This window comes from Amblyomma mixtum, chromosome 6 (assembly GCF_055824585.1).
Source record: "Amblyomma mixtum isolate Tamu chromosome 6, ASM5582458v1, whole genome shotgun sequence".
NCBI lineage: Eukaryota > Metazoa > Arthropoda > Arachnida > Ixodida > Ixodidae > Amblyomma > Amblyomma mixtum.
In genome coordinates this window covers 70,256,938-70,279,976 of record NC_143017.1, presented here as the reverse complement: position 1 = coordinate 70,279,976, position 23,039 = coordinate 70,256,938, and the positions used below count along the sequence as shown (strand labels likewise).

The following is a 23,039-nucleotide window of genomic DNA, read 5'->3' as shown; positions in this document are numbered from 1 at the left end:
GCCAGATAGCCTGTACGAATTTACCGTCATGCCTTTCGGCCTTTGTAATGCCCCAGCGACTTTCGAGCGAATGATGGACTCCATTTTACGCGGCCTGAAGTGGACCACGTGCCTGTGCTACTTAGATGATATTGTCGTCTTCGCGCCTGATTTTGAGACGCACCTTCACCGCTTGGAGCACGTGTTGACATGTTTAACTGCCGCGGGGCTCCAACTTAATCTCAAAAAGTGTCGCTTTGGCGCCCGCCAACTGACAATTTTAGGTCACGTCGTCTCTAAGGACGGCGTGCTTCCTGACCCAGCCAAACTTCGTGCCGTCGCTGAGTTCCCCAAGCCGTCGACTCAGAAGGAACTTCGCAGCTTTCTCGGCCTGTGTTCTTATTTCCGACGTTTCGTCCGAAATTTTGCCTCTATCATCGCACCACTTACGAAACTTCTTCGGGGCGCCAACAACCTGTCCGATTGGTCACATGACTGCGACGACGCCTTCATCACCTTACGCCGGCTGCTCACAGCGCCTGCCATTTTACGCCACTTCGACCCCACTGCTCCCACTGAAATTCACACTGATGCCAGTGGCGTTGGCCTCGGCGCTGTCCTTACGCAACGTAAACCCGGATTTCCCGAGTATGTCGTTGCCTACGCGAGCCGTGCACTGACAAAAGCGGAATCCAACTACTCAGTAACCGAGAAGGAATGCTTGGCGATTGTTTGGGCGATCGGAAAGTTTCGCCCTTACGTTTATGGCCGCCCTTTCGATATCGTCACGGACCATCATTCCCTGTGCTAGCTGGCCTCCTTGAAAGACCCTACAGGCCGTCTCGCTCGCTGGGCCCTACGCCTACACTCTAAGAAAAAAAGGTGTGATCTTAGTCTTTTTGGGGGGTAAAACACTTGTCGCTGAGCTGACACCTTTTTGGGGGTAAGGTTACGCTGTTTCTTGGAGACTAAGTATTTATGCTCTCGCACATAGAGTAATGTTACGCTCTAATAGCTTAAACTTGCACTGACATAAGAAGAGTAACTTTAAACCAATTAGGTATAACATTACGCCTTTCTAAAAGGGGTAAATGTTAGCCTGAAGAAAGCATAAACATATCCTAGCATGCAAGGTGCAAGTTTGCACCTTTAGCAGGTAAATTTATGCTACGTCTAGAAGTGCAAAGTTACTTTGTCAAAGACTAAACTTATACCGTCATAAACAGAGCAAAGTTTGCACCCCTGTGGTGCAAGCTTATGCCCTTACGTGATGGATAAAGTTACCCTTCTAGTGGTACAAAGTAATGCCCTACTGCAAAGGGTATCTATGCACTACTCAGTGGTGTATTTATACTGTCCACACGAGAGCATTATTACCCTTCTGTAGCGTAAACCTGCCCACTGAATGCAGGACTAAAGTTGACCCACATGGTAGAAACCCGAGTCTTTCTGGAAGTGCAGGCAGTGTCCAAATGTTGCGACGAATCTTTCACGTGAGGTGGTCTGTGTCATTGTGTGTTCAGGTGCAGGTACTACTGCAGAATGTACACAAAGAATTCATAAACGAATTGGAGAAAGAAACATACCGTCATATTTATTTTGTCATATGCTACACCATATTACAGCAATGGCCCTGGCAGTCTTCTTCATACAGGTGGAGGCAGTATGTACCATGTATTTGACCTGCACAGAGAAGAAAACATATAATGAATTTTGCAACCACAAAGCACTGACGACGTGACCATGGACTTAGTTAATTCAAGTCTAAAAGTGTAAATCACACAAAAGGCAGGGATAAAGGGAGATGCATGAAAACAATTCCACAAGTGCAGGCTTCTGTTTATTAATGAGAACCAAAATCAGAAACAATATGCAGGAAAAACAAAACATGTCTTAAATGGCAGCTACTTAATCACTCACATATGCTGACATTATCACAAGCACACTGGCTTCTCAGGAAAAATCCAGAATATTGTGCCCAGCTGCACAGTCAGGCTGTAGGCATCCTGGATGCCAGACTAAGAAGAGGGTCATATCAAGAAACAGAAAAACATGTGCATGAAATGGAAACTACTAAAAGGCGATAAAATGAAATGCCGTTTAACAAACCCTTCTCTCCATTCTCGTGTGTTTAGTTCTCCATATCTAGAGTGGTTAAGGTTTCATACAGCCCTTGCTAACAATTTGTCTCTAGTCTCTGATGCCATTATATGTTTGTTGCCCATACAGTGAATTTTCTTCCTAAAAGGGAAGTGTAGGTGATTATCTGAGCATCAATGAGTGATACCTCCAACAGTAATTTTCCCTGCATATATTACCTGTGAATTCATTTCCGATTAGCAAACAGCAGGAAGCTTGTGTCTGTAATGGCATTTCTGGGTGCATTCCATTGTCACAGCCTTTCGATAAAGTTTAAATACCTGGTGAAAGGCCTACGCACAAAGGCTATGCACTATAAATTTTAGTGTACCGCTCCTGTAAAACAAGGAAAAGCTTTGGGCTAAACGTGAAATAATAGCAAGGGCAACTTACACATCTAAAGAGTTGTCTCCACTCATGAGATAACGTCATACCAAAAAAAATTATTTTGACCACATTATAATAACGGTATCTTTTATTCACGTTCATAGCCTGTTTCATACTACACCTCTACATTATGCATATGCAAAAAGCTTTTGTTATGGACTGGCCTTCACTGACAGACTACATTAACTACACAAGCAGCATAGAACAGTCTCCTTCTAAAGCACTATTCTTGCTTGAGGAAATTACAAATCTCGTCTTTTTATTTAGACAGTGCCACTTCATCCAATGCTTGCAGCATATGCAGTGGCAGTAATTCCCATGAATTACATTTTGCCGGCACAATAGAATGTAACCTTTACACATCTTTTCAGATGCTCAGCATAATGAAATTGTAAACACTGACTGACAGCATGCAAGAATGGCTATTCAAACAGTTGCCTTCCATATCTGCTGTCACATGCAGGGCACGTGAGCTTAATTAAATTTTAAGTTCACTCCAATGTGAAATAAAACTAATATGGGTTCATGTGAGTTATTGGAAATTATTCACATCAGTGAACAGCACCTTCCTACTCAAAAAGAAGTGTGAACACTGCAAAGAAGATTAACAGCCTCACGTAGCTGCATATCACATTAAGCTTCACATGCATAAACGGTGCTAGTCATATTAGCTTGGTAGCATGCCACCCTGCCAAGCATTACCATAACTGTGTGTCATTTTTTTCTGACGCCAGCAACATGAATTGTAGGCAGCACGTCTCAAACTAATTCAATACGAAATCTTTGCTTAAGTCCAGCCTACTTTTGCAGAAAAAAAACTGCACTTATACTTCATGCCATAAAAAGTGGTCACGATTATTCATACCATTATTTAAAAATTCTTTCAGAACTAAGTCCTTGAAAACACTGAAAACCTCTAAAATCTCTAATAGAATGGCTGTAGCTGTGCAACATAGAACACTGTGTTCACGGATGGACATCAAGAGATGATGAACAATGTCCCAATTACATAAAAACATACATACCACACACATCTATTCCCGGCCACTTGTACGGTTTTGAAGAATCCAAGCTGAACTTCGGTGCTAGGAGTGACAATGGCTGTGCACCTTTGCATCCCTCCTTCTCCCAGGTGCACTGCAATAGAAGCGTCATTTATAGCATTAGTCTAATGGTTAGTGATAACTTATATGTTCATTAAACCACATAATGGCAGGCACACATGCTTAAAAAACGACAGGAATAGTTTGAAAATGAGAAACAACTTTTTATTCCAAATTTTATCCATTGCAGCACTTGCACATATTTATAAGAGGCATAATTGATGCAATGCACTGGCACAAAAGCCTAGACAAACTTCTACAGCACAATGGCCTATTACCAGTGAATTGTCACTAAGTGCCTAACATAATTAACAGATTTTCTAACAGCCACTGCAGAAAAAAGAAAGAACTATACTGTTACTGCTTAAGAGATTGACAGTATTCATTACAGAATTTTTTTTTCGTCGACAGATTACCGCAGTGCAACCAAAATCCTTATTGTTCTAAACAGAAAAGCTTATCGACTAGCGTATTCTTCTATTCAACCTCTTACAGCGACATCAAACCTAACGTCTCACTCTTTCACAAGAGAATACAAGAGCACAAAAAGAGGTGACATAGACTGTACGCTTTTGTGAGCTAATGTTTGGCCACCAACTAGCCCCGACCTTTTCACTAGTAAAAAGAACTAAACAAGTCCACTTTTCTCTATTAGTTCGCAGCCTGAGTGAAGAGCCAGCTACATATCAACTTAACACCATTAGCACTCGCATCTTTCCATTTGAATGCAGTAAAACTGCTGCCATGATAAGTCACATTCTGGGTTAGCAAAAATATTGCAAGGTGTGAGCGAAAACGGCCGCATGCCAGGAAGCGCAGAGCACAAATGAGCTGCTAATTTCTTGCCTATGAATAAATAAATTTCACGTTTACTGTTTTATCGTTTGCTTGCTACTCCGTGGTAAAGAGAAAAAAAAAATTGACGCCGTCCATTCGCAAAAAAAAAAAGCGGCCTGGCAGAAGGAGTTGCCTTGTAGCGCTAAAATTATAAAGGGATTATTGTCCAATAAGAATCACATACAGTGCTGCAGTAGATGTGAGCACTGCGCGCAGTACGTGCCACAGAAGCGCGCACACTAATTTACTCGCCCCTTTCTGAACGGAGACTGCGGTTTCGACTTACCTGCTTCTGCTTTCTGCTTTCTGGGGTTTAACGTCCCAAAGCGACTGAGGCTATGAGAGACGCCGTAGTGAAGGGCTCCGGAAGTTTCGACCACCTGGGGTTCTTTAACGTGCACTGACATCGCACAGTACACGGGCCTCTAGAATTTCTCCTCCAAAGAAATTCTAGCCGCCGCGGCCGGGATCGAACCCGCGTCTTTCGGGACAGCAGCCGAGCACCGTAACCGCTGAGCCACCGCGGCGGCTTCGACTTACCTTACTGAATGGTCGTGAGCAGGGACAAATACTTTGCGTTGAAGAGACGACCGGCAATGTTCTTTCGCACAGCAGACGAAGGATCAGAGCCTGCAGCGAAAGAAAGCATGAGAAAGACGCCTGCAGATTGCGCCGCTGCGATCGTGTGTTGTACACGATAGGCTCCCTCCGGCCGCACGCGACCGGCTCAAAACAAGAAATAGCAACAAGTAGCGGCTCGCGCGCACAATTCATGATAAAGCATCTTTACAGAATACACCATAATTTAATGGCAGGAAACAACCCGTATGACCAAACGAAAAGGTCACTTACTTGTAGGGTTGAAATTTGGCGCGAAGAATCCGTACGATGAGCTGCGCCGCGACGACCTGGCGTGCGCTGTTTCTTCCAGGCGTTCACTCTTTCGCGAAGATGTCGCCCACTGCAGCGTCACACATCGATGAAGCGTGCACGATGAAGTAATCGCTGAGCACAAGCGAACACGAACGCACACGGGCCACACGGCTCAAAATGAGGAATGCGCGCCCTGACTCGCACGCACGACACCCTGCAACAACTACGACGAGCGTCACGTGTAAGCAGCGGCTTCGTCTTCGACTCTAGGGGAGGAAATAGCCAATCCAAATAGACAGGCACGTGACCGAAAAAGAGAAGGAAAAAACTACAAGCCACTGCCATTGCTTTGCGCCTTCTTTTGTTCGGCGAGGCGACGCGCTTCCCCTCTTTCCCTTTTCTCCGCTGACTGAGGGAACCAGTGCTCCAAGGTCATGCCGCCCGCGTGCGGGGCAACAGCCTTCGGAGCTTGCAATGTGCGGGTTCGCTTCTTTTTGCGTGCGCCGCTCTGTCCATGTGGTACTAATTTTTCCGCGCTCTTTGCGTGCTCACAGCTCTTGTGTTCTCGGGTACAACGAGCGCCTTGCAGTATGCGTTTGAAATATTTAGTGCAGCCGGCTGTTACGCAGATGCTGCCGTAAATCTACGATGTATGCAAAAGAATAGTTTTCAGAGTAGTGGAACGTACGTTCTCGTCAGCTCTCATTTACTGCCGCACGAGGAAGGCACTGCGAAATAAATATCAATAAACTGCCCTTCCTGCACTTCTGAGTCATTCATAGAACTATCTAAAAAAGCGATGTAAATGCTAGAGCATTACTGATTCCACGTCAGATACAATAATAGTTTCCAATACTGGTATGACATTTCAGCTTTCTTTTTGCTTATGAGGCCGCACGTGTTAGGAGAATTCGAAAAAAGCAAAAAACCAGCTCTGGTTCAAAAACGCGAAATAGATACAGCTATAGAAATATGGATTTAATAAAGCCGCACCGAGTAGAAAGAAGTTTCAGGCAAACAAAAGGGGGGGGGGGGGGGGGGGGATTCACGAGATTTGAACTTTTGAAGAATTGGCGTAGAAGAGGGTTTCAAGCGGCAGTCGACCACTGCTGATGCAGCAGTTCTCACCTCTCATCGTTCCAGTGTTCGCGAAGTTCTCAAAATATTTTCAAAATGGGTCAACAGAGCAGAAATGGAGCACTGCCAGCGCTATGCCAGCAAGCACCCGTTAAGACGCTTCAACCGACTGGTTATTCGGGCGATTCCGTCTATTATACGCGCTTTCATTTTATTCAATATAGGCAGTTGCCACCGCTGAATTTATGCTTTTGTTAAAGATTGGTTCGTCAGTGCGATACAATGTGTCCTTTAGCTCAGTTTTATTTGTGCGTACAAGACAAAAGTCTCAGTCATCCGAAGCAACTTACGATGATGAAGGAAAACCTGCCAGTTTATACGCCGTAGTTTCATTTATTTTCGAGCTTGGGTCTTCGGGCTGCGTCTATCTAGTGCAATGTACTGTTTAGTGCTTATCATTAGCCTCTAAAAGAAAGAGTTATTTCGTGACGCATGAACCATTTCATAAGAATTCACAATGCACTGCCGCAATATAAGCGCCTTGATTACTGTTTCCTCTGGCACCCGGTTTGTTGCGGAATTCGATGCTTCCATAGCGCCACAGTTCGAAAAAAAAAAAAAATTGGAGGCAGTCAACTTCATTTCTGACTATCAGTACTACTTGACTGCATTAAAGCTGCGCGGAACAACCTAAAAGCTAAAAGTTACGTACACGTACACTGAGTTTAAGCTAATTTCTGCTCTTGTAGGCGTGTAGCACAATTTCATACGCAAGAGAAGTTCGAATAGACTTAAATCGCGTTAGTCGCCTCGCTCCCTGTTTATTAATTTAATATAAGCTGAAATTGAACTGCTTCAATGTGAAACACTTGTATGCGCCAAAACATGATCAGGAAATGCAGCTATCTCGAAAACTGATTACTATGGGCTTCGCTATCTTGTGCCGAGAGAAATGATCCCTAGATTTCTTGAAAAGGAAACGTAGAAATGTCTTTTACGCTGCGTTGAGGAGTTTATGAGCAGATGTACAAATGCTGGTGATCTAATAGTAGACCAGCAAAAGTGCGACTCTGAGGCCTGGCTCGTGTCTTGGTAAAAGGGCTCTAAACAAAAAAGTACCTATATATATGGAATGTTCAGGCCACGTTCACAAATCAGTTCAGATGCAGAATTATTCCTTCCCTAGTTTCTTGCATTTTTGTTTTTCAGCGTTGTCAATATTAGTGGTGAAGATCACGCATTTATCAGCGAGTAGGGCTCTTTTTGGTTGTTGAAATGGAGCAGAAATATGAGAGTGCAATTTATTCGGGATTTGCGTTACACTGCATCTTCAGCTAACATAAAATTACTGCGTCAACAATCTCGCTCGTTCGTCCGATTTTGATTTATTAACTTGTATGCATGTTAACCTGAACCCTTTCTGTTATTCGTCTGTTATTTGCTCAGGAACATGTGCCACAACGAGGGGTTATTCGAAAAGCAGTGCACGTTATTCGAAATTGTACGGAGGGAATTTAAGCGCCCTGGCGTTTATCGTACGCTATTAGAACATGAATAACAGCGCTTACTAATAGAGCTTACGCTGGCTGTGAAGCAAAACTGTTCCTTTTAAAGCTTTTATTACCGCTTTAATAAAAGCTTAACCACAAGCCGAAATTATAAGCGCAATAATTTTCATGCCTCTGGTGTGTTGAAGCGCTAAACTGTTGATTTGGTTCAGAGCTGCGATTGGTCAAAGGAGTAACACAGCACCGATCATGCCGTCTGTCTTTGCTGACTTACTTCTTTTTTAAAATGATATCCAATCATGAGTATGAGAGCACATGCACCGAATATTAGTGATTATTTTGGTCGTTAGCAACCAAGAGCATGTTTGCATGCGTGGTGGTTGTCGTGGCCGATCGCGGTCAATGCACCTTTTTTCAGTAACGTTCTGTGCATCCGCCAAGCCGCCTCGTCCGCCATTATTGCCGACCATGTCAGGCGGAGATGGGCAGAAGATCGCTGTACGTGTTCTTCGAACAAATAGCTTCTGGTCCCTTGAAGAAGCGAGGAGGCGCGGTCAGTTTCGCCAGCGCGGTTGAAAGGATCAATGCAGTGGGGGAGCGTGAGCCAGAGTAGCTCTTAACTATTGTCCTCAAAATAACCCCGCCACCCCGCTTTCCGGAGAGGGCCGTCTTCGAGAGGGGAGGCGGTGAGGGCTGCATACTTTGCTGTACATGTCTTCGCTCAGAGGGAACACAGCTGGTTTGAAGAGTAAAAAAGGGGGTAAGTTTTCTGAAAGAGACTAACGGCCTCCGCCACCTCCACACGGGTGTAACGATGCACTCTGCAAAGTGCACCGTTAGTCCATGCGCCTTCAGATAGCATAAGTCGTGAAGATGCACCCTTCTTACACCTTTTTTTCTTAGAGTGTACAGGAGTATGATATCCGTGTCATCTATCGCTCCGGCCGAAAACATAACGACGCCGACGCATTGTCCCGCTCTCCACTGCCGCCAGACGTTGTCTGCCACTCGCCAACCGGTTGCGCTTCGCTGTCGTTTTCAACAGATACCATGGGCAGCGAGCAAAATAAGGACCCCTGGATATCTTCGCTGGTACGTTTTCTCTCAAATTCCTCGGCGGCACCCGTGCCTCGTGCCCTCCGCCGCCAGGCTGCTCACTTCGCCATTCGTGATGGTCTATTGTACCGCCGCAACTACGTCCCTACCGGCAGGAAGTGGTTGCTTGTCGTCCCTGCCCATCTGCGGTCGACATTCCGCGCCCTGTTTCACAACGACCCGCAGTCTGCTCATGCCGGCGCCTTTAAAACATACTCGCGACTCCGTCTCCGCTATTATTGGCGCGGTATGTCCACCTACGTCCGCAAATACGTCCGCTCGTGCCCTGACTGTCAACGTCGCAAGCCGGCTCCTCACCACTCAGTCGGCCAGATGCAGCCTCTCCCTTGCCCTTTCCGTCCTTTTGACAGAGTTGGGATTGACCTCTACGGCCCCCTTCCTTACACTGCTGCTGGCAACCGCTGGGTTATTGTAGCCGTCGACCACCTCACGCATTACGCCGAAACCGCGGCTCTTCCTGCTGCTACGGCACCACACGTTGCCTCTTTCATATTGCATCACTTCATTCTTCGCCATGGAGCGCCCCGAGAACTGCTGAGCGACCGTGGGCGCGTTTTTCTGTCCGAGGTCGTGGAATCTCTTCTCAAACAGTGTAAGATCACTCACCATACCGCCACGGCCTACCATCCTCCAGTTGATATTACAGGAGTAATATCAACTGAAAGGCAACCGAGACAGCTAAAGACACTCAACTGTGTGGCATGCATTCTAAAGTCATAATTTGCTAAACGTGCAGGAACAAGGGATATGGCAGAAGCTTTATGGGGGGAAGGGGCGGGGAAGAGATTTCACATCCCCAGAGAATATGGTCATCATCTGCGTAAAGGTTTTTGTCACAAATTTGGCAAATTGGACGCATCGCCCTCTTGAAGTGTCTTCGACCTGTTTTTATAGAAGGAGCATTCGTTACTGACCAAAGCAATCGTAGCATGCTGAGAGTGTTGGGGGAGATAAATAAGGGCAAGTAACACGGAAATTCCTTGATTGGAAGTAATTTTTCTGTCGTTCAGCAAGCAAGAAAGATGCAAACAACAGGAAAAGAAAGAAGAAAAAACTTTGCTGCTTTGTGTGCGGCCATTTCGTGAGTTTTGACGTCGAACGCAACTTCCCACAGCTCAGTTATCTGACGCGGAACATTGTGTTGCTAGCTTTGTAATCGGCAAGATATTGTCTTGGCTCTTGACGCTAAACCCCATCTAATAATTAGCTGAGTGAGGATAGAAATATCACATTATTAATTTTCGATAATACGTGCCCTAGAAGTTACGCGAGTCTCAAAGTGTACAATGGACGATCTGCTTACTACCAGAACGAACTCACGCGCAATATTCGCCATGGTATCGATTGGAGTGTTATTCCTGTAGCTTCCTTATACAGAGTTTCAGTCGAAATCCTCTCTAGCTTTAAAGGGAAGCTGAAACGGTTACCGAATTGTACGGACGCTCGCTCATTGAAATCACCTTCTGCACAATATGTAATTCCGAAGTTTTTTCGGCGATTTATGCTCTAGCAGGCTCGCAAGACTCGATTAAATATTGGCCGTTGCTCCGCCCCTGCGCGCGACACCGGCGGGAGGAGCGCGGGCAGAGAGAAGAAAAAAAAAAAGAAGCGAAGCGGAAACTACGTCATCTTCTGTATCCCCGGTCCACTCTTCACTTCCTTTCAATGGTTTTGCCTCGTTTTGCGGCGGTTGTGATCCTTTTCGCTGTTTGTTTCTCCGCTTTTGTGTGCACTTTTTCAGCTCTAACTGCACAGAAGCTGCAAAGTACTTTTCCTGCATGCTTTGAGCATCATGCCGTCCTTCTGTTCGGCGTACGGCTGCTCAAACACGAGCGGACGCGATGATGTTATTTTCCATCGGTTCCCTAAAGAGAGGAAGCTTGCAGCTCAGTGGGTGGCTGCTGTCAAGCGAAAAAACTTCAAGCCGTCGAGCAGCAGCATGGTCTGTTCGGACCACTTTCGTGACACAGACTATTTTCAGAGTTTGTCGCTCATGCGCGACATGGGCATCTCAGTGAAGAACGCACGGCTGAAGCCCGGCGCAGTCCCTTCTGTCTTCGCGCACAAGCCCAACGCATCACCACCACCACGACAAGCTTTCGCTAAAAGAAGAAGACTAGAGGTAGGTGTACAAATTCGCGTAAACGTGCAAAAGGGGGAGGGGGGAATTGCTGTTTTAGGAGAAGTTGCGCTTGTCGCGTCCGTATGCCCGTCGCGAAGTGCGGAAACGTGCAAGGGTGTGCGCGCTGTGCGGAGCCCACGAATGCCATTGGCGACGCTATGTGCTGGGCGGTTGCTGTGGGATATCGTAAGCACCCGAGTTGCTTTCGGCGGAATTCGAAGGGACAGGGAGAAGCACAGAGAGAAGCGATAGCGAGAAAGGGAATGGGAGAGCTATGCGAGTAGAAAAAGTAAACAGGTATGCGCTGCTCGCGCGCGAGTGACCAGACACTGTCGGAAATAACTGCGCGCATGCAATAACTGCGCATATATATACAGAATAAATATACTGCGTGCAATTAATCGCGCACACGGCACCTGCACAGACGGCGGGGTTATGGAGGGGGATGCTGGCTGTTACCGTTACATTTTCGTCGTGCGCTGACTGATACTGCCGCGTACTCAAAGGATGCGGGTTCGATTCCGGCTGCAGCGGCCGAATTTCGATGAAGGCTAAATTCTAGAGGCTTGTGTGCTGTGCGATGTCAGTGCACGTTAAAGACCCCAGGTGGTCGAAATTTCCGGAGCCCTTCACTACGGCGTCCCTCATAGCCTGAGTTGCTTTTAAACCACAATAAACCAATACTGCCGCGGGACCTTTGCTACCGGCTCTCCGCCGCATTTGATTTTCAGAGGGAAAACGCTGATATTCACAACTTATGTCTGTACCAATCGCTTTGACAGCAGGAGTAGGGTGTGTTTTGTGGAGTGGTATGAAAAGACAGGGAATGAAATCTCGGCCTGTTTTATCTCTTGTGCTATAATTAGTCATGAACCTCTGTGTCTTGTTCTTGCAGACATTGGCCGAGCTGCTAAATGACAGCACGGAAATTCCAGCTGAAGCAGCACTAGAGGAGGACAGCCATGTGCCTAGTCCAGGGCCTTTCATCTTCAGCAACTCGCCGCCACCAGCGGCATGTGAAGAGAGTTCTCTGGCAGATGCTGTACAGCCAGACACACCGTGCACCCAGATGGTTGTTGCACAAGTTGCAGAGGCCAACACCAAGACGGCTGAAACAGCCACACAAACCCCGTTACCAGCAGAAATGTGCAGCCAATCTTCGCAAATTAATTTGAAAAAATCGACCTCAACGAAGAAAATCCAGGCAAGGTCTCGTGGTGTTTCTGTTGGTAAGTTGTGAATGCTGCAGACTCATTTCGCAGTTGTTCAAAAAGGATGCCTATCAAAGATTTAAATACAGTGTGCTGCAGAGCATGTACTTTTGTGCCCATTACAAATAGCTAATTACTGTGCGAGTTGTGTTTATGCACACTATTCCACTTATACCCCTTGTGCACCTTCTTTCAGGTATCCAGGTTGGCAGCTGCACTGCTGATGTGGGAACACAAGTAAATATGGCGCACCCCCGTGTTGAAGCTGAAGCTGTTGATTTTGTTGATGAGCCTGTGCTCGATGAGGACAGCTCCGACGATTACAGCCCTTTGGATGAGCTGGAATCAGAGTACGTAAATTTCACAACGTTGATTCCTGCTTAATTGTCTCTCTAGAAGTAAAACAACTTAGCTATGTAGAAATGCATAAACTAGCTAGCTTCTCTAAGTGCTGACTGCCAGGGAAGATTAGAAATTTGCATTCTTGTTGCATGGATGTCCGCTGTTACCTCAATTTTATATTGGACTTTTTTCCAGGTTCGAAGCTGGTGGTGCATCACAGGAGCCATGTCCCGAACAACATACGAGGAGCCGCATCTTTTTAGTCAAAGAAGAATTTTTGAAACAGCTTTTCACAACCTGCAGAGTCTGCCTTGCACCTTGTGATGTAGTGATGATTTGTGAGGGGACTCTGCTGCAGGTGCAGAGTCAGTGTGGAGCTGGCCACTATTTTTCATGGTCAAACCAGGAAATAGTGCATCAGCAACCTACTCTCAACCTGCAGCTGTGTGCAGCCATCCTTTTTTCAGGAAACAATGCCGCTACCACTCTAAGGATGCTGGCTTCATTTGGTGTGCAAGTGGTCACCAACCGGACATTTTTTAATATTCAGCGTTCTTACTTGTGGCCTGCAGTCAAAAAAGTAAGTGGAGGCTCCAAAAAGATTTTAAAGTTCTTCATCCATGAAGTGTGTGATTTTTTCTTTAGGTTTGGGAAGAAGAGCAAGCTGTGTTACTGGCAGAAGCCCAAGAAAAGGCGGTGACACTCGCTGGTGATGGGCGTGCAGACTCGCCGGGGTTTAGTGCAAAGTTTGGCACATATAGTCTTCTAGATGTAGAACGCAACAAGATACTACACTTTGAAGTTGTGCAGGTATGTTGAAATTTCTGCTCTCATTTTACTTGCTGCCAGGGCTTGGCGTTATTCCTCACCATTGATTATGTTCATAATGCTGCCCTTTCATGGCGTGCCATGAAACCCAACGCAACACTTTTCTTACATGTAAAATTGCAGTAACATAATCGTATCTTTCAGTCCAATGAAACTGGTGGCAGTTGCCGGATGGAAAGAAGGGGCCTTGAGCTGGCTTTAGCATACCTCGAAAGTCACGGCGTCAGAGTCCAAGGAATGGTGACGGACAGACATTCACAAATAAAAGCCTTCTTCAAAAAGGAAAGGAGCGACCTCAAACATGAGTTTGACGTCTGGCATGTAGCAAAAGGTACCATGAGCAGTCTTCATTGCACCTAGTGTAACAAGATGTTTTAGACAATCGTGATTTCATTCAGTCAACATCTTTCAGGGGTTTGCAAAAAACTGCAGATAGCTGCCAAAAAGGCTGGCCAGGAGGAACTTGAGCCATGGATTCAGTCCATCAACAATCATCTTTATTGGTCTGCAGCATCAAGTGATGGCCATAAAGAACTGATTGTTCCGAAGTGGACGTCGCTGCTTAATCATATCAGAAATATTGACACACATGAAGAGCAGCTTTTCCCAGTGTGCTTTCATGGAGACGTTCAGCCCAGAAAGTGGCTTCATTCAGGTATTTTTTCTGCTTGTTATTTGGGGCAACTTTGCTAAGAAGTTTTTGAATACCTTTTTACTCTCCTGATAACTCAGTGCTTTCATGTGACGAGCCTTGTCAAACTTGAATCTGAGGCATTGCAAATTAATTGAAACATCACTAAGGTGTGTAGATTGTGAGCACATGTAATTGCGAGCAGCAAGGCAAGCAGGTTTATAAAGAACTCCTTCCAGAATTTTGGCTCACTAGTTACCGTCAGCTGCAAAGCTATGGATTGCAGTTTGCCATTCAAGATGTAAACAAGTGACCTTTAGGCACCATTGACTTTAGAAAATGGATTCATCAGAACAAACTGCTTTGTCTATAGGGGAAACAAAGCTGTTTATCTTTTTCAAGTGTGCATTGCAATTTCATTTCTCTGTAAAATCCGAAAATACTGACATGCTTATTGCGTAGCTTTGGTTTCTCCCGTGGCAACTTGTAATTGCATTAGTATATTCCACAAAATCTGACTCGTGACAAGTTTGTGGCATTTTGTACTCATGGTTGTTTCTAAAGAAAAAAATGGTTATACCTCACTTTTTCAAGACTCCAAGGCATACAAGAAGCTGAACGAGATTGCAACAGCTAAGGTTCTCCTATCTGACATGCCACAGCTCTCAACAAGGTTTCAAACCTACGGGTTGGAAGCATTTCATGCCCTGCTGCTGCATTTTGCTCCGAAGTCCTGCCAGTATTCTAATCCTGGAATGAAAGCCAGGTAAATTCCTAGACTTAATGTTCTTAGCATTGTGGTGAGCCTGATGGAAGACAATCGTAGTTACTGTATAAAGTGTTAGTGTTGGGATTTTTCTAGTTGTGCTGGCAACAGCGACCAGACACACACCAATGGGCATGCTTTCTTAGCCAAAATCGGGCAGAATTATGACTACAGAGGGTACACTTGCCAACATCCTTGCTTTTCGGAGTCAAGCCACTAGAAGCAGCCTGTTGTGCCGGGTAAGCTTGTACAAAATAATTAGTGTCAGGACGTAGATGGTGGAGATTGCACTAACCCAATAATTGCAAACACTTCTAAACTTCGAACGGCTGGTATGGTGTCACGGTGAATCTACCAGCGCGAAAGACAGGGACGTGAAAGGAGACAAAAGTAAATGCAGCATTGTTCGAAAACGCTTTTAGATTTTTACTTGACATTTCAGTCTGTGTTAAGGTTCGTGGCGTTGCACCTATTACAAGATCCCTCAAGTATAAATAATCGATGTTTTGAGTGCAGTATGAAGTAATTTTAATTTGCTCGCTGAATATGGCTGGAGGGAAGCTCATGCATGTTGCATTGACCCAGGTGATGCAGGTTAAGTGCATTTTTTTATTTCCTTATGAATGCTTTGATGACGTGCACCTTTTCAGGACGCGACTTGCAGTACTTCATTATAATGAGAACTGTGAAAGAAGACAAGCATGCACAACAGATGGTGTGGCTCGGTGGAATGTGAAGTACCCAAAAGCGAGAGGTGGTGCACCTACTGCTTGTCCTGTGAAGGAAAAGCCCACATTTGGTAAGCTCATGGAGCCATTGCATTTCCCCACAGGTTACAGTGGTTTTACTTGCTTACACAGGTTACGTGCAAAAGCTGATGGACTACGTTCAGTCGGAAGCAGGCAAGCACAAGTCAAGAAAGAAGCAGAAGGCGGCCTCACCAACTCCACCGCCCCTCAGCAGCTGCTATCCTCGAGTGGCAAAGGAAGATGTTGTGCAGAACAGACAGTCAAGGTTCAATTTGCAGACATGAAAAACTGTAAAACCTTCCTCTTGCTGGCCGGAAGCTTATTCTGGCAGATAAACAGTGCACAAACAAGGACAAAAGAACACTAAATATATGACTCAGTGCTGTACCAGCTGTTCTACATACAGCATCCATGCAGTCTGAGATGCATTGTGTGCGTTTGTTGTCATGCGTTGTGCAGGAGACAGACTTTGGTAGCATCTGCAAGTTTCGTCTCCTGCTGAATGCCTGTAGATGAACGCACAAGGTGCATCTCGCACTATGGACTGTGTATCTAATACATATCTAGAACTTTTGCTGGAACGCTGTGCTGTATACTTTTTTTTGTCATTTTGTGTGCGGTTTCCCTGCCAGAATGAAGCTCCAAGGACTAGCCTGCTCACCAATCTCATATGGTTTGAAGCTGTTAATGTTGCTGTTTTTTGAAGTTATTCATGTCTACTCTGCACACCTGTTGATTTATTCATAGCCCTTGCTGCAGCGGCTGCATTTTAATGCTGGCAAAATGTAGAAATGTTTCTGTGCTACGCAGTATCAGTAGGCATTGAAGGACCCAAGGTGGCCTAATTAAACCAGAGCCTTCCGCTACTCCATACCCAATAGTCCACTTGCAGCTTTCAGGCACTGGACCTCGTATATCACACTGCGGTGTACCATTCAGTCTTGTACATATATTCTTTATGCTAAAAGTGCGTGTTGCAGTCATGGGCTTAAATTCCTTTCACCATGTAAGGATATGGCAACATAGCAATTAGCCACAAGGGTCCATCGCACCTGTCAAGAAGGAAAAAAAACGCTTGTTATTTTAGAGCTAAAACAACAGCTGGAGTTTCCAAGTTCTCTGAATCGCTCAAGCGTGTTGTACAGCCGTGTACTATATTTCTTCATGGTTTACTGTGAGTGTGGTTTCTGATGTCATGGTAGCGTCCTGCAATCAGAGGTCCTGACTGCCAAGCCCCCTTGTGTATAAGAACAAATGGATGCATATTCTGAGTATTGGACTTAGTACTCCTGTGTTGTTTTTGAACTATGTGGATACACTTGCTGCCATTGTAATTGTTGCATTCTCCCATGATAATTTGTTCCCAACCAATTCTTTCTGACTTTGGCAAAAGTGATGTAAGTGATTTCAGTTCTTAAAATATCTTGGGAGTACCATCAGTATGAAGAGCCAGAACTTTCATTTTCTTTTTTTGCAGTCTCTCAATTGGTAGCATATGTCGTACACACACTTTCTGAATACCGGTTGCGACTGCCATTCTGTTTCTGCAGTGATGTTTAGGTTAAAAAGGCACTTTAACATTCATATATGAATGATAATGTCGATGCTAAAATACCCAGATGCTTAGAATTAATGCAAAACCCTGCACGAAGGGGTGCCTTTTAGCATCTTGCCAGGGTTTGGCCGGTAAAAATTTATTATACATGTACTGCGTCCAAGAAATATGCGGGTATCAAATGCACTGCCTCTTGTAGCGATTGAGAAATCTGTATTTTTTTATTCCACCTTTTTATATTAACGAGCAGTTCATACAGGAACAGTATTGACAGGACAAACTGGTTATTGAAGCTTTCTTTGCAATGAACCACTGGTCTGTGTTGGTCTACAAGGTGCTCGTCTCAGCTGACTCCATTCATCAATGCCTGCTTGACGGTCATCTGCAAACATGAAATGTGAAGTAGATTCCTTTCACGATGAAGGCACCATCTGAAGTAGGGCTCTGAGAAATTTGAGGCTAAAGGGTTAAACAAACACTGTTTTAGCCATTTGACTATGGGAATTCTTAAGTTGCGGCTTTGCCATCCTTGGTTCAGACTCGGAGAACATTGATGTGCTTGAAGTTGAAGAAATTTTGTATGTTGTGAATGACGATCTTTGTGTTTCAATCAGTGATCAACTGCCTTACAATGCCAATTCTCGCTTCTTGAGTTGATGTGCCGATAAAGTTCTTTGTATCTTGTTCAGCCTGGCATGCTTTATATGTCATGGCGTATTAATAGGGGTCGCACTGAGATGAAATTAGTGGTGTTAGTGTCACTCTGACCATTTATCATTCTTCCTTTCTCCTCGCCCAGGTCACTTGATAATATGAAATGTGCCAAGAAATGCACCCACCTTATAGTATGGTTTTCAGCTTTCTCTGCTGCAATATTTCCTTTTTAACTTCTGTTGCGTGCTTTTGGCTATGGTTTTTGTTCCGAGCTTTTCCTTAGGTGCAAGGCCTGCTGATCATGCCACTTGTTTTCTTTTTTTAATTCATGTACTTCCATGATTTATTGTGCTCCAAACAGTTATGCATGTGTACATTTTTTTGCAACTGAAGCAGGTTCGTTGCACTTGACAAGCGCCATTATCTGGATTCTTCCAGAATATTGTGTGGTGCTACACTTTTAGAAGCCTCTCTTCTTGTGATTCTATCTGCCTCATGCAAGAGTATTTCACTGTTACAATCTTTCTATGAAACTGTTTTTTACGAGTGTAATTTTAATTATTAAGACTATTGTAGTATTTAATGTAGGCTGAAATTTATTACTGTAGCCTGTAAGGAAGTTCACTCTAGTGATTCTAATTGTGGTATGGAAGGGAGTGAATTTTAAGGGAGGGTAAACATAACAAGAGGCGACAGGTGAGATTATGAAGTTTTTGGGTACAGTGGTCACAACTGACATAGTACAGTGTTAATTATTTACATGTCATTGGAAGAGGACTTTGTTCTGTTGTAAACTGAGTGGGTTGGTGAGTTATGGTAGTAATCTGTTGCCTGAAGTGTCCCTGCTTATCTGTGTTCTTGCACTGTTGATGTTGCAACATTGCAGAGCAAAACCAGACCATACAGAAAATAGCTTCCATTCTTCCTTGTTTCAGTGAGACTGCTCTCATATTTTATAGTTCAGCTCTGTAGGAAACTTGAGGGATGCCCTGTCCATGGCATGTTTTTGCTGTTTCTTGTATGTCTCCACGAACGAAATCAGTATGACATCACTAATTACCTGTGAACCACAGTTCGAAGCACATATAGGTAACACCAGCTGAATATAGCCATTTTTCTTTGCCTTTGAAGCAATGTGTCACGGCTTCTTGTCAGTGTAAAGACACTGTTACGGAACACTGTGTGATGGAGATTGTGAGCTAATGCAGTGCCCAATTTGGAAAATGGCGAGATTATAAATTCAGGCGCTGAAAATCAATGTGGTGCCATGAATGGAATTTGCAGATATGAAAATGAAAACACTAAAAATGAAACAGCTGGAATTATCATTGTATTGTTGGGAATGGGGGACTACAATCTCGTTCTCATGCAGCTCATTCTTAGCATGGTTTCTACAGCCCACTTGGTTCGCATTCTTACTGGTGAGATGTATGCTGACTTGCAAAATCTTTGCAAATAAATTATTAATTTATTGAAAGCATCTGTGTGTTTGTTACGGTTGCATATTTATGAAGCACTCTACACAGAACTCTGGTCTTGCCAGCCATGGATGAAAATTTATTTCATAAAGGTGCTTGGCATTTGCATGAACTCTGAAAGGAGGTACAAATAATTGAACATTAGAGGAATGGCTTGTGTGCATAGCTATATAGGCTTCATGATGTGTACATACCTCAGCAAGTGTAAGGATGCTTGAATCCAGTGTAAGTGCCATCTGGAGATGGATATTTTTTGCGTATGGCACTGACCACGCAACTCGGCAGGATTCTTCTTTTGTGCCTGCCCAGTCGCTTCCACACAAGGTGCACAAACTGCCTATAAGCAGCGTACCTCATCCTCCTAAAATAAAGAATGCAGGTCAATGAAACTGCCCAAGCTACCATATGTGCTCCTTCTCACCTGTTCACACAGCCCCTGTCGTTTCTCGATGATGTACTAGTTTCCTGTTGTGCCAGAGCAACTTGAAGCACAGCTTTATTTAGGCACACATCTTTGAATTTTTTTGTTGATGTGATGCAGCGTGCCTGCTTCTGCTTTCCCGTAATTTCGGGGATCTCTTGACAACAGGAGCTGTCTTCTTCCTCACTCATTACTGAGCAGTGCATGCAGGAACACCTGAGGTGGAAGGTAAAAAGCTGTGGTAATGTTTCAGTGCCGAGACTAGGCAAAACGTCTAAAATGGTGTTATGCATTACTCTAAAAATACGAAAAACAAACGTGCGCAAGCCGAATAATTTACGTTTACTGAAAGAACCTATGTTCAAGACCGACTGTCATACGCAGATCATGCTATCTGTTTAGTTTATTGGGGTCTAACGTCCCAAAGCGACTCAGACCATGAGAGACACCGTAGTGAAGGGCTCCGGAAATTTCGACTACCTGGGGTTCTTTACCGTGCTCTGACATCGCACAGTACACGGGCCTTTAGAATTTCGCCTCCATCGAAATTTGGCCACCGCGGCGGGGTCAGATCATGCTATCATACGGCATGCGCAAATACTGGAGTAACTGCCTGTTCCTCGAATTTATTTGTCGATAAAAATTGTATTTACAACTGGGATAATGTATTGTGCCAACGCGCTCTAAGAATATCCGCGCTCTATGCCTGCATTACACCTGCGTACTCCTCGCAACGCAACGCAGTAAACAAATGCCTGAATGAGACACTTGCGCTGTCGGACCTCGTCAGGAGTATCGCAGTATCAACAAAGCAGCATTTATACGCGCGGGAACCGATTAGCAATCGAGATACTTACCAGTTCACATTCCCCACTCGTGAAATCGCTTCGTCGCTTTCGCTGGTAGCCAACGACGAACTGTCGCTCGTCGGGAGTGCACTAGAATGCTCTTGTGGGGATGCTTCAGGTTCAAAAAGGTAAGGGGAAGTACCGAGCTGAACTGTCCCAGTTGAAAAATACACCAGGATGGCTTGGTGTGTTCTGGTGTTTCCTAGTGTGAACACCAGCTTCTGTAGTGTGTTCTGATGTTAACACCAGACCGGGCTGGTGTGTTGTAGTGTGCACACCAGATCGTTTTGGTGTGTTGTAACGTGCACACCAGCCCGGTTTGGTGTGTCTTAGTGTGCACACCAGCCCGGTTTGGTGTGTCGTAGTGTGCACACCAGAATGGGTTGGTGTGTTGTAGTGTGCACACCAGACTGGGTTGGTGTGTTGCAGCGTGCACGCCAGACTGGGCTGGTGTGTTGCAGTGTGCACACCAGACTGGGTTGGTGTGCTGCAGCGGGCACACTACAACGGGTTGGCGTGTTGTAGCGTGCACACCAGAAAGCGTTGGTGTGTTGCAGCATGCACACTACACTTGATTGGTGTATTTTGGTACCCACAGCGTGCAGTGTTAGTGTGTTGTAGTGCATACACCAGACTGCATGGGTTGTGGTGTGCACACTGTTTTGGTCGTCAATTGCACTTAAGAGTCGATTGGTTAATTTTGGCATGAAAAACACTTTGAATAGGCATTAAGGTTTGGACACCAATCAACCACATTCTGGCTGACACACACAGGAAGTTAGTGTGCTGTTGTAAACGTATACAACTACACTGCAGTACCTAATTTAGTTTACTTTAGTTTGGGGGCATACACAGCAAAGACAAATATTGGCAGAGTGCATCCATCCTAATCTGGACTTCTTGTCTAACGCGCGTCGCACTGATCACAAAGTGTAGTATAGAACTATACCAACCATTTTTCAGGTAAAGCGAAGGGCAGAAGTGTTTCATGCTTAAGCATGCCCTAACTTTGCTTCACTGGATGTTATGTGCTGATGCAAATGCCTCAACATACCATTTCAAGCAGAACGTATGCAGCAGAAGGTCGCCCTTTTAGATCTAATCACCTCTGTGAAACAATGTTGAGTAGAATGATAATTAAGGTAACCTCCTAACATGTTTTCATAAACATGTGTGAAAATTATATATCAAACATCATAATTCTTTATTTACACTACAAATGAAGCGCTATTTTAACAAACCTCACATAACAAACTAACAATCTCACATAACAAACCAAAACACGTACATTTGAACCTTAGGCCAAATATGGCATATGAAAAATGCGATTACAAGCCACATTCAACTTTAGTAATTACAAACAGGACTACACACTGGACATTAGACAGAATGCTTCTTCTATATACAATGACCTATAGCAGTGCAACACAGAGATGCAGAGATGTTTCACAATAATCGAGAGCAGCACAAGGAAATAAACTTCAAATGACATATGCAGCAAAAGGTGCACACCTTCCATGCAACTGAGGCAAATATTGTCACAGAGTGGTGACTGCAGTACAGAGAGCAAGAAGACAGCGAAAATTGCTTCTAACCGAAACTCTTTTTGTGCTGACTTGCACAAGCAAAGAACTGAATGACTCCGCGGCGACGTAGCAACAGGCGAACTCTGCGGTCGGACAGAATGCCTGCCGCTCTTGGCCATGCTGAATTTAAAGCTGATAGCGAACTTTCGAGATAAAGCGTGCAAAGTTACTAGAACATTTTGGAATAACGTAGAAGCGGCTCCGCCTGGATGCGATCAATCGAGATAAATCTGGTTGCGTCTTGCATCACAGCCAAAGCAATAAAGCGGCGCACCGGCAACACTGAAGAATAAACAAACACTACAAAGGTTAACAGAATTTCTCCCCTTTCAAAGAAGCATCGACCCAATGCTTTAAAACATAAGACTACAAACAAATAAAATGGACTGTGCAAAAAAAAACAGTGTGGGAACAGTGTCCTTCAGCATGCATAATTGGGCTCTAGACGGACAACATAGAAAACTTCTGGTCATACGCAGCGTCGCAGGGATTGGCTATAAGCCAATTTAAATTTGTCCCTGGCATCTGTTCCTAATCACTTTCATAGAGATTGGGCACCTTCACAATATGTGACTGGTCGCTCTGTGCCACAAGCACACAAGGTGAAATAACTTTCTGCTCACAAATTAGGCACAACCCAACATCAGTCGGAGGGTGTTCAGTAGTGAACATGAAAGGCATAAAGCTTTCCTCGGTAATTAGTTCTTGGCAGAGCAAGAAGATACTGTTTTCCACTAAAAAGATTTTGATCACTCGCAAGAACTTGCCATCATCTGTTAGAATATATTCAGAGCACGTTTTCTCGGTCCTGTTGTAATTGGCACTATGT

General features: G+C 44.7%; 2 protein-coding genes and 1 long non-coding RNA gene across 3 annotated transcripts; 1 reads left to right on the top strand and 2 right to left on the bottom strand.

Annotated features, from left to right (window-relative positions):
* Positions 1 to 3,550: 3,550 nt before the first annotated feature.
* On the bottom strand, positions 3,551 to 5,672 carry LOC149339331 (uncharacterized). Its single transcript, XR_016283785.1, has 3 exons — positions 5,298 to 5,672; positions 4,986 to 5,075; positions 3,551 to 3,642 (listed from the first exon to the last, which is right to left on the bottom strand). It is a non-coding gene; the product is annotated as an uncharacterized LOC149339331 (long non-coding RNA).
* A 5,023-nt stretch (positions 5,673 to 10,695) lies between these two features.
* Positions 10,696 to 16,911, top strand: LOC149339330 (uncharacterized). The gene is made up of 10 exons (XM_089550913.1): positions 10,696 to 11,141; positions 12,037 to 12,370; positions 12,549 to 12,702; positions 12,890 to 13,274; positions 13,340 to 13,504; positions 13,667 to 13,853; positions 13,935 to 14,177; positions 14,748 to 14,919; positions 15,570 to 15,718; positions 15,780 to 16,911. Exons 1-10 carry the CDS (start codon positions 10,812 to 10,814, stop codon positions 15,950 to 15,952), a joined length of 2,292 nt encoding a protein of 763 aa, XP_089407039.1. The 5' UTR covers positions 10,696 to 10,811; the 3' UTR covers positions 15,953 to 16,911.
* A 2,510-nt stretch (positions 16,912 to 19,421) lies between these two features.
* Positions 19,422 to 20,764, bottom strand: LOC149339329 (P2X purinoceptor 7-like). The gene is made up of 4 exons (XM_089550461.1): positions 20,634 to 20,764; positions 19,777 to 19,992; positions 19,550 to 19,716; positions 19,422 to 19,469 (listed from the first exon to the last, which is right to left on the bottom strand). Exons 2-3 carry the CDS (start codon positions 19,980 to 19,982, stop codon positions 19,551 to 19,553), a joined length of 372 nt encoding a protein of 123 aa, XP_089406587.1. The 5' UTR covers positions 19,983 to 19,992; positions 20,634 to 20,764; the 3' UTR covers positions 19,422 to 19,469; position 19,550.
* Between the last annotated feature and the right edge of the window lie 2,275 nt (positions 20,765 to 23,039).